This window comes from Rhinopithecus roxellana, chromosome 9, assembly GCF_007565055.1.
Source record: "Rhinopithecus roxellana isolate Shanxi Qingling chromosome 9, ASM756505v1, whole genome shotgun sequence".
Taxonomy (NCBI): Eukaryota; Metazoa; Chordata; class Mammalia; order Primates; family Cercopithecidae; genus Rhinopithecus; species Rhinopithecus roxellana.
Window position 1 is genome coordinate 141,948,891 of NC_044557.1, and position 14,866 is coordinate 141,963,756.

Here is a 14,866-nt window from a genome sequence, read left to right on the forward strand (position 1 = left end):
GCCCTGAAGTATTTTATTGAAGGATAGGCTCTAAGTTTCTCACAACTCCTATATCCGACAATTGTATGTTTAGAAGCAGAAAATAAAGATGTTTCTATTTCCCATAAGATTGGCATCTCTTTGACCTCTACAGTCTTTCAATTCCGGTCAAATAGATTTCCCAATTTATATTTGCTTATCTTGCTATTCCTCTCCCTATGTATTATCTTCCTTTCATTCATGAATATGAGGATCTACTATGTTCTATGCACTCTAATAGTCAACACGGAGATAAAAGTACATTAAACATCATCTTAGACCTTACAAAGTGCCCAGTTAATTGACCACAATAGACTCATAACCAGAAATTACAATGTAGCATGGTAGTGCTTGAGTAGACATATGGACAAAGTGCTTTGGTAGCATTGTTTTTATTTCTGGCAATCATTGTTTACTCTAAAAGATGCCTTTTACTTCTGGAGGAATTCAAATGAACAGATTTCCATAGAGAATAATGATATGGGCAGCAATGTGTGTAATGTGTTGCCAGTTTAAAATCATTTAGTTTCTCGGGAGAAATACTGACCTCATCAAAAGGAACATTATGAAAACATTAAATATACCTATTAAAAAACTGCTGTTTCATTTTCCTTAGTAATTCTGGTTCTTTTTCCTTTCTCTGCTCCTTTATTTTTTACCTTATTTGCCACCCTAATGCACATTAGGATTTCAGAAGGAAAAACTGCATACATGTAACAAGGAAAGATACACAAACACAAAGCTCAAATGCAAAAATTCCCAGTTGTAATCTGCCGTGTGTACACTACATTTTTTTTTTTTTTTTTTTTTTTTTTTTTTTTGAGATGGAGTCTCACTGTGTCACCCAGGCTGTAGTGCAGTGGCTCGATCTTGGCTTACTGCAAACTCCGCCTCCCGGGTTCAAGTGATTCTCCTGCCTCAGCCTCCCAGGTAGCTGGGACTACTGGCATCCACCACCATGCCCAGCTAATTTTTGTATTTTTAGTAGAGACAGGGTTTCACCATATTGGCCAGGCTGGTCTGGATTTGCTGACCTTGTAATCCTCCCACCTAGGCCTCCCAAAGTGCTGGGATTACAGGTGTGAGCCACCGTGCCTGGCCATGTACATCAGTATTCAATCTATTGTCCTGATTTCTTATTAAATAATATAAATTCTCAGATATTTAGCGTTCACATTAAATGCCCCTGCAGAGACAGAAAAAAGTAGTGTGTGAAAGAAGACCTTTAAAATTGATATAATGCTTCATATTGCTTGTTATTGAAATAGGAAAAGCTTTTTAGCAAAACTTGAAGCAAACAAATAACTAGCACCATCACTGCATATGGGTGTGTAATGTAAGTTATTGAAACACTTAAGAAAAGTCCATTCTCACCTGCATACTGCCTCTTGCTTCCAAGATCAATGACACTATTCTCCTCCCCTTTATCAAGAAACTGGACTTCATTCTCCTGCAAAAGCTGCTTCATCTTGACCTGTTGCTGTTTGACCCGGGTCTCAAGCAGGCGCACCTGGGCTCTGAGCCGCACCTGCTCCTGGGCACAGTCCTCGAGCGCCTGCGAAACAGGTGAGATGAGATGAGTATGCATCTCATATTCATGGAAAACAAGTGCTTTTTAAACATTTGGATAAATCAGTGATTCCATTTTGTCTCCAATTCCCATTTCAGAATATTATTCCATACAAAAAGTGGTTTGAAAAGTTCTAATACTACCTGCTATTTGAAGAATTGGAAATTATGGCTTATGCCAAAACTCCTGGACTCAAAAGATCAAATAATATAAAATAATCAGAATCACTATGCTGGGAGCTTTATAGTTGTCTCATCTGATCCTCATAACAATTCCATGAGGTAGGAAAGGGCTCAGTGGGTAACTGGAGGTGGGATTCAAATTCAGTTCAAGGACCATGCTGTCAATCTCTACATGACATTGCTTATGTGTTTTCTAAACAGCAATGGGCTTTACAGAAGTTAATTGTACTGTTGGCATGTAAATCCCCATAATAAATGAGATTTTTGAATGGCCCTCTGGTATAAATGCATTAAAATATATATTTATATATAATATATACATATAGTATATAAAAATATATTTATAATATAACATATTTATATATTATATATAAATTTAGATATTATATTTATTATATTATATCAAATATATGTATATATCATATATTTATATTTATATATGTATACATATACATATGGTGTATATATGTAGTATATATACATATATATGTAGTGTGTGTGTATATATATTATATCTGCCCTACCTCCCATCTCTAGGTCGAAGTCATGGAACCTCTCCCAGCCATTTTTCTAGGATGATTTCTCCCTTCCCCTACCCCTTCCTCTTTCCTTTCCTTTCTCAGAAGCTCTCCCAGACATTTTTTCTAGGATGATTTCTTTATCTTCTTTTCTTTCTTTCCTTTTGTTCTTTTCCTTTCTTTCCCCTTCCCTCTCTCCCTCCCTCCCTTCCTTCCTTCTTTCTTTCCTTCTTTCCTTCCTCCCTCCCTTTCCTTGCTGCCCCTTCCTTCCTTCCCTCCTTCCTTCCTTCTTTCCTTCATTCCTTTCCTTCTTTCTTCCTTTCCTTCTTTCTTTCCCTTTACTTTTCTTTCTTTTCTTTCTTTCCCTTCTTCCCATCCCTAGGTCCAAGACACGGAACCTCTCCCAGCCATTTTTCTAGGATGATTCCTTCTCTCTCTTTCTCTCTTTCTTTGGACAGAGTCTCGCTCTGTTGCCCTGGCTGGAGTGCAGTGGTGCAATCTCAGCTATCTGCAACCTCTGCCACTCTGGTTCAAGCGATTCTTGTGCTTCAGCCTCACAAGTAGCTGGGATTATGCAGGTTGTGTGCCATGACACCCGGCTCATTTTTGTATTTTTAGTAGAGACGGAGTTTCGTTTTGTTGCCCAGGCTGGTCTCCAACTCCTGGTCTCAAGAGATCCACTCACCTTGGCCTCAAAGTGCTGGGATTATAGGCGTGAGCCACGGCGCCGCCCAGCCTCTCTAGGATTCTTTCTTACTTGCTCTTGTTATTCTCTCCCTATCACTCAGATTTATCCTCTCTGAGAGAGTTATTTGCTTAGCACCTTGAGTCACATAGGCTAAAAATTGAACAGCAAGAACATTTTATGGTGTCTGGGTCCCGTGTTGTTTCACAATAGTGGGGGATCAGTTGTGATATTGTTAAACATAGTGCACTATGCAATTTTAAAATAACTGAACAGATCACGGCTCAAGTATGTCCAATTTTTATAAGACTGTATATACATATTTAGTAAGCTTATTTAAAACCTAGGCGTTTTCTTTCTCTAAGAACTTTGAATGAATGTTTTGTCTTTTTTATTCACAAATGAAGGACAACACAAGCTCGATGTAATTACTTTCAAATAATCTGGTTAGTTTTATGCTTTTCAATATTGAAAAGCCCAAGGTTAATTTTAATTACTATTGACAGTTTCAAATTTCTAATATTCCAACCAAATAACTCCAGTGAATTTTTAAAAATTACTTATTTATTGTGAATACTTTTTATTTACAAAAATGTAAAGCACCTTTTTTTTTTTTCTTTTTTTTTTGGAGATGGAGTCTCACTCTGTCACCCAGGCTAGAGTGAAGTGGCATGATCTCAGCTCACTGCAATCTCCGCTTCCTGGGTTCAAGAGAGTCTCCTGCCTCAGCCTCCTGAGTAGCTATGACTACGGGTGCATGCCATCATGCCAGGCAAATTTTTTTTTTTTTTAAGTAGAGACGGTGTTTCACCGTATTGGCCAGGCTGGTCTCCAATTCCTGACCTTGTGATCCACCCGCTTCAGACTCCCAAAAAAAAAAAAAAAAGTAAAGCTCTTTGAAGTGCTGCTTTACTATGTGTCCAGTGTTTCCACCAGCCTTTTTGCTTTTCCCCCTTAGTTTTTTCAATGACAAGTCACTGTAGGTTTAATGCAAAATGAAAGAAAATTCAGATAAAAGCAGGCATTATAAATATAACAATAGTTTTCACAATAAGCTTACCGAACTTTCCCTGCCCATTATCAGAGCGGAGACAACAAGGATGAAACTGAACATCTTTGCCATGTCCCCCTTTGAAAAAACTGCAAGAACAAAAAGAATTTTATAAATGTATCAACCTTGAATTTTTCATGAGACCGGAGTTCAGACGTAAGTAGCTCCAGGAAGTCGGATGCAGCCGCAGGCCATCCCTAATCCTAGAGTCGCTGAGGAAATTCTCCCAGACTTTCCCAGTCTCTCACCACACAGAATGACACTCAGTGTTAACTAGAATTGAACCTGTTCGATCACAGTAACAGAGGAGGGAGTCTGGTTCTTTTCGCGGTCCTATTGTGCTGTTTGTGTTATGCTGTGGAAAGGCACAGGAGCATTTTAATCGGTTACCTAATGTTACACAACAAGGAAGGAGCTCAGTCAAAGTATGCATGCAGGTCTCTCTGCTTACGGAGCTTGCGTCTTTTTCTCCCTATGTTGCCCAGGCTGGTCTCAAACTCCTGGACTCAAAGGATCCTCCTGCCTTGGCCTCCCAAAATGCTGGGATTATAGGCATGAGCCACTGCCTAGAATAAGATTTTTGAAAGCAAAGATCACACCTTGCTAATTTTGGTATCCCTAGCATTTAACTCATGTGGTGACCCCAATAACTATTGTTGCCTCTACAGAATTATTCCTCGGGACGCAAAATCCTTCTCAGAGGGAAAAATGTAATTTCTTTGCTTTAAACTGCAGTCTGTTTATACTGACGTACTTTCCTCTTTTACGGGAAAACCATGGGCGAAGTGTATTTCTGAAGGTAAGAGTTAAGAAGGACTTGGGGAGTTTTGGTTGCATTGAACACATGAATTTAATTATTTTCTTCTCACAAAGCCCACTAGAAAATGAGTAAAGAAAAACTGTAAAAGACGCGAGTTGACAAAGTCAAAGAGAAAGGGAAAGAACAGCTAGTGTGCAATGTCAGCAAGCTGGTAGATGATAAAAAGCATGTGGAGGGCCTGGTGCGGGGGCTCACACCTGTAATCCCAACACTTTGGGAAGTCGAGGTGGGCAGATCAGTTGAGGTCAGGAGCTCGAGACCAGCCTGGCCAACATGGAGAAACCCTGTCTGTACTAAAAATACAAAAATTAGCCGGACGCGGTGGCGGGCGCCTGTAGTCCCAGCTACTCGGGAGGCTGAAGCAGGACAATCACTTGAACCCAGGAGGTTGCAGTGAGCTGAGATCGCGCCAATGCACTTCAGCCTGAGTGACAGAGTGAGTCCCTGTCTAGACAGAAAAGAAATGAGAGAAAAGAAGAGGAGAGGAGAGGAGAGGAGAGAAAAGAAGAGAAGTAGGGGAATTGGCAAAGCAGCAGCAGACAGGAGCATGAGAAGCGAGAGAAGTCACATTGTAGCACTCTGGGGCATTGTGGATTGGAGGCACTGCTAGCTTGGAAGTGAAGGTAGAGGCAAATGGGCTGACAGTCAGATCCTCACCTAAACCCTGAGCAGCCAGGTGAATGCTGCTTCTCGTACTCTTTCAGAATATGGAAGATTTACTTTCTATTAAGACTGCCCAGAGATGCTCCAGGTGGCATGACAGTAGAAGCACTGAAGGGGAGGGGAGAGGCACTGTTGAAAAAGGGTGACGCTTTCCCAGGCTACTTCTCTTGCAGTCAGGCAACCGGCTCTACACTCTTACTACCACTTTCCAGGCCAGTGAACATGGGATTCCTCACTGGAGGAACTGCAGAGCTTCAGAGAAAAGATCTTCAGAGACTGATATTGGGGGGATTTCCATCAAAGGAGACGTTTCCTTGACTGATCACTCTCCAAAGAAGCCCACCAGTTGGCAAGCCTCCTTCATGCACCTGGGAGAGGTATAAAAGGTGTGGGCACACTATTTTGCTTGTTTCTTTCAATGTAAGTTTTCTTTATGAAGAGAGGCATATTTTACATTTCATTCTCTGTCCACATCCAACGGTCTGAAGAGAAGCACCAAACTTCTGTATTACAGCACTGGTCAGAAATTCATATGATAGCAATTAGTCATGACTTAACCCTCTCACCCAACATTGTGAACAAAATAACTAAGATGGGCCGGGTGTGGTGGCTCACGCCTGTAATCCCAGCACTTCAAGAGGCCAAGGTGGGTGGATCATGAGGTCAGGAGTTTGATACCAGCCTGGCCAACATGGTGAAATCCCGTTTCTACTAAAAATACAAAAAAATAGCTAGGTGTGTAATGCCAGCTACTTGGGAGGCTGAGGCAGGAGACTTGCTTGAACCCAAGAGGTGGAGGTTGCAGTGAGCCGAGATCCCACCACTGCACTCCAGCCTAGGTGACAGTGAAAGATTCCGTCTCAAAAAAAAAAAAAAAAAAAAAAGTATCTCTAGACCCATTTTTCTAGTAAAGTTATCCTTTTAACTATATGATATAATTTGTAGCAACAATTTAAAAGAACTCTGACATTTCACTCTTTATTTTATTTTAGTAAATATTTTTTCTTTAAAATTCAATCATATATTGACTATGTACCTACCTTAGGCCCAGTGATAGAAATAGTAGATATTTTTATATGTAACTTATTAAATATACTTGATACATTAAAATATTTGCTTATATTAAAAATAGAGAAAATTAACTTTGTGACATTTAAAACGTTTACCAATGTGAAAAAGAGACAGCCTCTGTGTATTTTTATGAAAGATAAAATGGGGTGAGAATAGGATTGCAAAGGAACAGAAGTAGTGAACAAATTAAAAGAAAAGATGATTAGGTTTGCTATCAATTAATATTTGCTAATTAATATAATAAGCTTGGAATTATTTAAGGAACACTTTTCTAGGTCACCTTTATTATTGTCATGAAAGATAAAATCATTTTCTTTAAGATAAAAACATTGACTGCACTAAAGACTCATCATTTGCAGTGCAATGGTGTCCTAAATCTCGTGTTCGCTGATGTCAAGATTATGTCTACAAATCAAGAAAATTTCAAGTTGAAATAAATATTCTAAACCAAAGACATCTGATGTTAGGAGCAAATACATTTTCATTCTGATCCTGGGGGTAGTTTCATGTTTTCTTTTGTTTTTCTTTTTTCATCTGGGAGTTCTTGGGAACGCTCCTTATTCATTGTGGCTGAATTTTTTCAATGTCAGCGTTGAATACGACAAAGGATTGTATCAGTTATAAATCAACAGTCAATAATTTTACTAAGAAGTAAAAACCATCCATTTAAACTGAATTACAGTAGGAAAATATATTTGTAAAGAAGGCTTAGAAAAAAATAGCAATAAACTAGAATAAGATTATTTCAAGCATATATTTTCTATCTATTATTAGGTAAAGTTTTAAAAATTGCATGAATTCTAAGTCCTCTAATCCCTGTCACCAGAAAATGACTGACCTACAGCATGCTTTAGTATCTTTTCTTCACAATAAGAGAATAATATTTTAATAACGACACAGAGTAATTGCCAAACGGGCTTGTTGGGACAATTACACTATTTCCACAAAGATGCCAAGCAGCCTGCATGGCCTGGGGCATTATATAAAGATGAGCTAGCCATTCAAGTAGAATGTAGCTCGGCACGGCTGCAATGTTACTTACTAGCCCTTCAAGTAGAATGTAGTTCTGCAAGGCTGCAATAGTACTTACATTGAAGGATCCATCAAGGGGCCAAGGGCTATTTCCCTAAGTCTAACATGTGGATTGGAAAAATAAGGAATATTCATCTGCAACCATATTGTGTTTGTGTTTGGACGTCACTAAACACTCTGCCAAACTTTGGCTGGGTGCGGTGGCTCATGCCTGTAATCTCAGCACTTCGCGGGGACGAAGTGGGAGGATCACCAGAGGTCAGGAGTTCAAGACCAGCCTGGCCAACATGACAAAACTCCATCGCTACTAAAAATACAAAAATTAGCCCGGTGTAGTGGTGCATGCCTGTAATACCAGCTACTTGGGAGGTTGAAGCATGAGAATCACTTGAACCTGGGAGGCAGAGGTTGCAGTGAGCTGAGATTGTGTCACTGCTTTCCAGCCTGGGTGACAGAGCGAGATTCCATCTCAAACAACAGCAACAACAACAACAACACCCCAAAACACTGTCAAATTTTAACTGGCCATTTTATTTTATTTCGTTAGCCTCATAGTGAAAATAAGAAAATAAGCACAGGGATGCTTACGATTTCCCCAGGACCATTCAACCTCTGGGCATATCCTCTGGGAATATCTCCCAGATCTCCTGAACCTCTTTCCTTATTGCCTGGTTAATCCTTTCTTACTGTATTAGGTTGAACTATAAGAAATGGCAGATGTTTGAGCATTTCTGACTTAGAAAAATGGCAATTCCATTGTTTCAAATTAATGCATATTGGTTAGCTAGGAAGAACACACCTGAAATCATTAGAACTGTTTATACTACAATGAATGCCAAAAAAAAAAAAAAAAATAGGTTCAAAATATACTGTTTGTGGCTTACTTGATAAGAGAGAGAACAAATTGGCAACAACCTGTTTTTATATCAGTGCTGCCTCCCATGTTAATACATTAATGTGTGCCATTTAAAATATATTTACAAAATTTCTAACACATCATCAACACATGGAATCTCATGGTTTTGCCATCAGCTAATCTTCATGATGCCTGTAGAAGAGAAATTATGTTTACTTTTTACTAAAGGAAGCTAAAATAGTGAAGCAAAGTAACTTTCCTAACAAAAGACTCTACGTTCAAAATTTATACGACAGCCAATCACTTCTTACCACCTCCATTGCTACTGTCTGGCCCAAGGTACCATTGGAAGATTCCATTTTTGCAAACCAGAATTTTTTTTTTTTTTAAGACGGAGTCTCGTTCGATCACCCAGGCTGGAGTGCAGTGGCACGATCTCGGCTCACTACAAGCTCTGCCTCCTGCATTCACACCATTCTCTTGCCTCAGCCTCCCAAGTAGCTGGGACTACAGGTCCAGCCACCATGCCTGGCTAATTTTTTTTTGTATTTTTAGAAGAGACAGGGTTTCAACATGTTAGCCACAATGGTCTCAATCTCCTGACCTCGTGATCCGTCTGCCTTGGACTCCCAGAACATTTTTTTAGAATTACGATGAGACAACATTCTATACTGAGCCTTTTCTGGGCAAACTGGGATATTTGGTCATCCAACAGCAAAGCTTTACATAATCTGTGAGCATTCATCTCCCCAACACACCTCCTTTCCCATCATTTTTGCCTGCTCTGGCCACATACGCCTCTTTGGCATTTTTGAAACACCCTGAAATACACAGACTTCTCAGGGCGATTGCGCTTGCTGTTCTCTCTACCTGGAAGGCGCTTCTGAAAATCTCTGTGGTTTGCTCCATGACATCCTTCAGGTCTTTGCTCAGGTATTCCCTTCCCAGAGATACCTTCCCTGACTACTACATATAAAATAAAAACTGTCCCCCATTGTCTTAGTCCATTCTCATGTTATCAGTTTACCCAGTAAAGAACTACCTGAGACTGGGTAATTTATAAAGGAAAGAGGTTTAATCGACTCAGTTTGCCATGACTGGGGAGGCTGCAGGAAATTTAGAATCATGGTGGAAGGGGAAGCAAACATGTCCTTCTTCACATGATGGCAGGAAGGAGAAGTGCCAAGCAAAAGGGGGAAAAGCCCCTTATAAAACCATCAGATCTCGGGAGAACTCACTATCACGAAAACAGCAGCATGGGGGTAGCTTCCCCATGATTCAGTTACCTTCCACCGGGTCCATCCCACAACATGTGGGATTATGAGAACTACAATTCAAGATGAGATTTGGGTGGAGACACAGGCAAACAACATCACCCATACACTCCATATCTTTATTACAATAGGTTAAGTTTCTCCTTAGCACTTATCACCAAATATAATGAAATATTATATGTGTTTATTGTCTACCCACTCCAACCACCATCTACAATGTAAGTGCCAAGTGGCGAGGGGCTACATCTATTATATACACTGCCCTAATGCTGGGTGGATAGCTAGGTACTGTACTAGTTTCTTGAGGCTGCCATAACAAACTACCATAAACTGAGTGGCCTAAAGCAAGAGGAGGTTATTATCTCACAGCTCTGGAGGATACAAGTCCAAAATCAAGAAGAGCAGGGCCACCCTTTCTTCAAAGTCTATAGGAGAAAATCCTTTCTGGCCTCTTCTAGCATTTGGTAGTTGCCAGCAATTCTTGACATCCTTTGACTTGTGACAGTATCACTCCATTCTCCGATACCATCTTCACGTGACTGTCTTTCCTCTGTGTGTCTCTGTGTCTAAATTTCCCTCTTCATATAAGGACATCAGTCATTGGATTAGGATCTGCCCTAATCCAGTGTGACCTCATCTTAACTTAGTTACATCTACAAAGACCCTATTTGCAAGTGAGATCACGTTCACAGGTAATAAAAGTTGGAATGAACATATGTTTGGGGGGCACAACTGAACCTAGCACAGGTACTCAACAAAATATCTATTGAATAGATGAGAAGAAAACTTGTAAAGCTAAATCAGGATTGCAGAACTTCCCAGGATCTGTTATTGTAATTTCACAGTTGCTTATTGGAGATCAAATTATTTTGTGTCTGTTGAATTTATAAGATGTCTTTATCAGATTCCCTCCATCTTCACCCTTCCAACAACAACAAAAATAACTAAGAACTCTTAATGAACTATGCTTTTCATAAAGTTTTTGGTGATTTGCAAATATGTCATGTTGATATGTGATAGCTTATTTTGGTTTGAGAAAAGATATTTGGATTTATAAAATCCCAAAAGAAAATATATAACTGAAAATATAATACCTAAGATATTTAAAGTTGGCTGTCTCAGTGGGCCAAGGTCATTACCACAGCTATCTCATAGTAAGGTTTTAGTTTGACTCATGTTTTCAGTTGGCAGTAAGTATATTTTTTGACCAAAATTATAATAGCTATGTTGCTTTTTAAATTTGTACCCTAGTGTCTTTAACTATGTAATTTTAAAATTTATCACGAAACTCAAGTAACAAAAAGGAAAACAATAAATACCCTTACGCAATGGAGATTTCTTAAACATAACCAATCAACTGCATAGTCACAGACATAAAATCAGAAAGTATTTTTCATGTTACAGAAAATAAGAAACAAAAACATTTTATTATAAGGAAGCCAAAAAAAATAAAGATGAGAAACAAAATATTTTTTAAAAACATATAAAGAGATTTTAGAAATAGCCTTATCCCCCGAGGCTAGAACATGCAGACAAAACGTAATTAAAGGAAGTGACATCATTCAGTCAAATATCATCAACACTAGAGGAAACGAGGCTCAGAGAGGGAAAATTGTTTGCCTAAAGAAATAAAAGAGACTTTCACTAACTATATTTACACTAGTCTGGGAAATCAGTGTAACAATATGACATAAATACTATTTATTTGTGACTCCAACTCAAATTGTTCTTCTGACTGAAAACAGCCAATGTATTTAATGAATTACTGATTAGGGTATTTCCTTGATAAATGAAACTGCTAAGGATCATTAGTAAAAATGATGTCCTTTTTTTTTTATGTGATAGGAAATAAATCTTCATTATTTTAATCCACTCCCAGTTCATATTCAGGAGTCAAAAATGAAAAGTCATGAAATGTCTGTATCTTTTAGACTTTGCTTTAATGCTATTTGTTGAAATTTTTTTTATTTGGTTCGAGTTTTCTTATGCATTTGTGGGATCAAGTACTTTATTTCAGAAGTGAATAAATTAGCTTAAAAAATTAGAGCTTAGTCAGGTGTGATGGTTCATGTCTGTAATCCCAGCATTTTGGGAGGCCAAGGCGGGCAGATCACTTGGGTCAGGAGTTCGAGACCAGCATGGCCAACATAGCGAAACCCAGTCTCTACTAAAAATACAAAGAAATTAGCCGAGTGTGGTGGCACACACCTTTAATCTCAGCTATTCTGTTGGCTGAGGCATGAGAATCGCTTGAACCTGGGAGGCAGAGGTTGCAGTGAGCCAAGATCACACCACTGCACTCCAGCCTAGGTGACAGAGTGAGACTCCATCTCAAAAAACAAACAAACGACAGCAACAAAAAACACTTACAGCTTAAAAAAAAATTTTTTTTATTCCAGTGTTTGATTCTGGCTGTTGCATAAATGAAAGTATGTTTTGAAAATGCTCTGGGTGGCCAGGCACGGTAGCTCACGCCTGTAATCCCAACACTTTGGGAGGCCGAGGCGGGCAGATCACGAGGTCAGGAGATCCAGACCATCCTGGTGAACACGGTGAAACCCTGTCTCTACTAAAAATACAAGAAAATTAGCTGGGCTTGGGGGCAGGCACCTGTAGTCCCAGCTACTCAGGAGGCTGAGTGAATGGAGTGAACCCGGGAGGCGAAGCTTGCAGTGAGCCAAGATTGTGCCACTGCACTCCAGCTTGGGCAACAAAGCAAGACTCCGTCTCAAAAAATAAACAAACAAATAAATAAATAAAAGAAAATGCTCTGGGTGACGCACCTATATATCATATAATTTTACCTATGTACACTGTATATATGTGTATGTATGTACATAAATTATTACAATAATTATGTATATATTATAGATATTATATATAATTATATAAGGTATATAAATGTTGCTTAGCATTAGATTTAGTACAAAATAAAGGGCTAATGAAATTTTTTTGACAGGCCTCTGTTTCTTGATATCCAGAAATGTTCATCTCATTGCCATTAAGATAATCCAATAATCAAACAAAAAGGCACCCCCTAGTCTGGCAGCATATAAACAATAAAGCATTTCAAAATGTAATTATATATATTTAGAAAGTCATTATATTCCTTTGATTAGCTTTAGAATAATTCCTGAGAATATCTTAAGTTCTCTAAAATTTCCCATTTTCCTCATTTGTAATTCTAGCCAACATTCTCTGTAATATTGAAGAAATGCTAGGTATTAAGGAACTTGCTTCAAAACTCTGGTCTCCATCATTCATGATAGTAAACCACTATTTATTCTGCACATCTGGCTTATGATAAAGTTGTATCAAATTACTCTGTTCATTTATTGCACAATTAGTTGTATTTCTTTTATAATATTTTTGCATTAGGCAGTTTTGAAACTTTTAATTATTATAAAATTAAAATTGTTCTCAAATGGCTGTTCTTTAGTGGACTATATTATTTGACATAAATTATTTTAATGCTATAAATTCTAATTCCTTCCCCACTACATTTTAAAAAATATTTAATTAATTACACTGCATTAAATTTAAAGATGAAGATATTTAATTAATTACACTGCATTAAATTTAAAGATGAAGATATTAAATTTGTAAATGAAAAGTTCTACAGATAATATGTAATTTTTAAAAACAATTACAAAACAGAAGTACATTAGTAGAATGTAGACATTTCAAAATTGGTATGTTTTAAAAGAGCCATTATAAAAGGACACATAAAAGAAACAGTAAGGAAGGAAAACGTTATTGAAGGAAGTATGTTTAAGAAGTTAGCATTCACAAATGGACCATAACCTAAGTCAGTGAGTTAAAAATTTACCCATAAACACAAGCTGAGAGTCTCCTTTTAAGCTATTTCCTTCCAAATTTTTCCTCTTTCTGAAAATGGAATATAACTGCTTTGCATTCTTCTTAAGAATCTATACTCACTGAAAGCCTTACGAAGCTAAATATATTTGATCCCCCAAGAAAGGCAATAAAGAAAAATGTTTCCAAAGCTTTTACTTCTGAAGTGAAAATTGTCATATGGTCCATTTTATTTTTAATTTTTATACTGAAACTGCAAACCTATCATTGACATCAAAGTCCCATCCAATTCATTCAAAATGTAAAGGAAATAGAAAAGATACATAATTCTAAATCTCTTCTCCAAGTTGTCGAAGCAAGCTTCTTGATAGTCAACCTGACTTCTTGCAAAAGCTAGTGGTTGTTACTTGAGTTTTGGTTACTATCATACCTGTGAAATAAATTAGCATTATTACAAGCATGTCAAAAATGCAGAGACATTAAATAACTTGCCTAAAGTCAGAAATGAGTCAGAGACCCAGCTCAGTCTCCGTCCAGACACTCTGCTTCCCAGGATCCTCTGACTGCATTCAGAATGTGTAATTATTTCTCCATTATTTGATTAGAAATAGGGACAATGTTGATTCTGGCTTATATCCAGAAACAAACATGTGGACATTGGTTTAACTGAAAGAAAACTAAAACAGGAGATTCAAGGACAAATTCCAATACTCTGATATTTTTCTTTTTTCCCCATTTGTATGACTTTTTGTGAAAGATCCAAAAATATATCTTTATAAAGATATATATATATTTTAAAACTTACTATTATGTTCAGAGAATTTTTGTACTTTAACATCAATAATGTTCTGTTGAAGATTAAGTAAAACCAAAGTCCAGCTGAAACTTTGCTTTGTATTAAGGATAACAACATTTTACCCATAAATATATGAATTAATGTGTCATCTCAACTAAAATACAGAGATAAGCCAAATTTTTCCTAGTTATGAAAAACGAGGCAGGTTAATAATTGCCAAGGTGACATGGTCAGTTTATTTGCTCTCTAAGAAAAACAAAAGTATTCCCTGAGGTGCAAAATTGTGAAATTTAACTGGAAGCATCAATTACACTCTGGACAAGTTGTTCCTTTTGTTTTAAAATCCTCTAGAAGATTTTCTAATGTGTAATAGGCAACTGTTAGCTCCATTAATCATATTGTATAACAGTTTCATATTGGAAATCTGGGTTTCTCATTTCTTCTTTCCCTCTGATGTAACTCAAGCAATTGTTTGCCGTTTGTCCTGTGGTCCCTATTTATTCACTCAGATTCC

General features: G+C 37.7%; 1 protein-coding gene across 2 annotated transcripts in view; it reads right to left on the reverse strand.

The window, feature by feature from the left end:
• FGL1 (fibrinogen like 1) overlaps nt 1-14,145 on the reverse strand; it is a 31,754-nt gene extending 17,609 nt beyond the window's left edge. The window contains exons 1-3 of one of the 2 annotated variants that reach the window (XM_010374483.2): nt 14,049-14,145; nt 4,034-4,113; nt 1,393-1,573 (exon numbers count right to left, since the gene is read on the reverse strand). In XM_010374483.2, the coding sequence (XP_010372785.2) occupies nt 1,393-1,573; nt 4,034-4,096 (244 nt within the window). In that variant the 5' untranslated portion in view covers nt 4,097-4,113; nt 14,049-14,145. Of the gene's footprint in view, nt 1-1,392; nt 1,574-4,033; nt 4,116-14,048 lie in introns of both variants that reach the window. The other variant, XM_030937346.1, reaches the window with a different exon arrangement.
• Between the last annotated feature and the right edge of the window lie 721 nt (nt 14,146-14,866).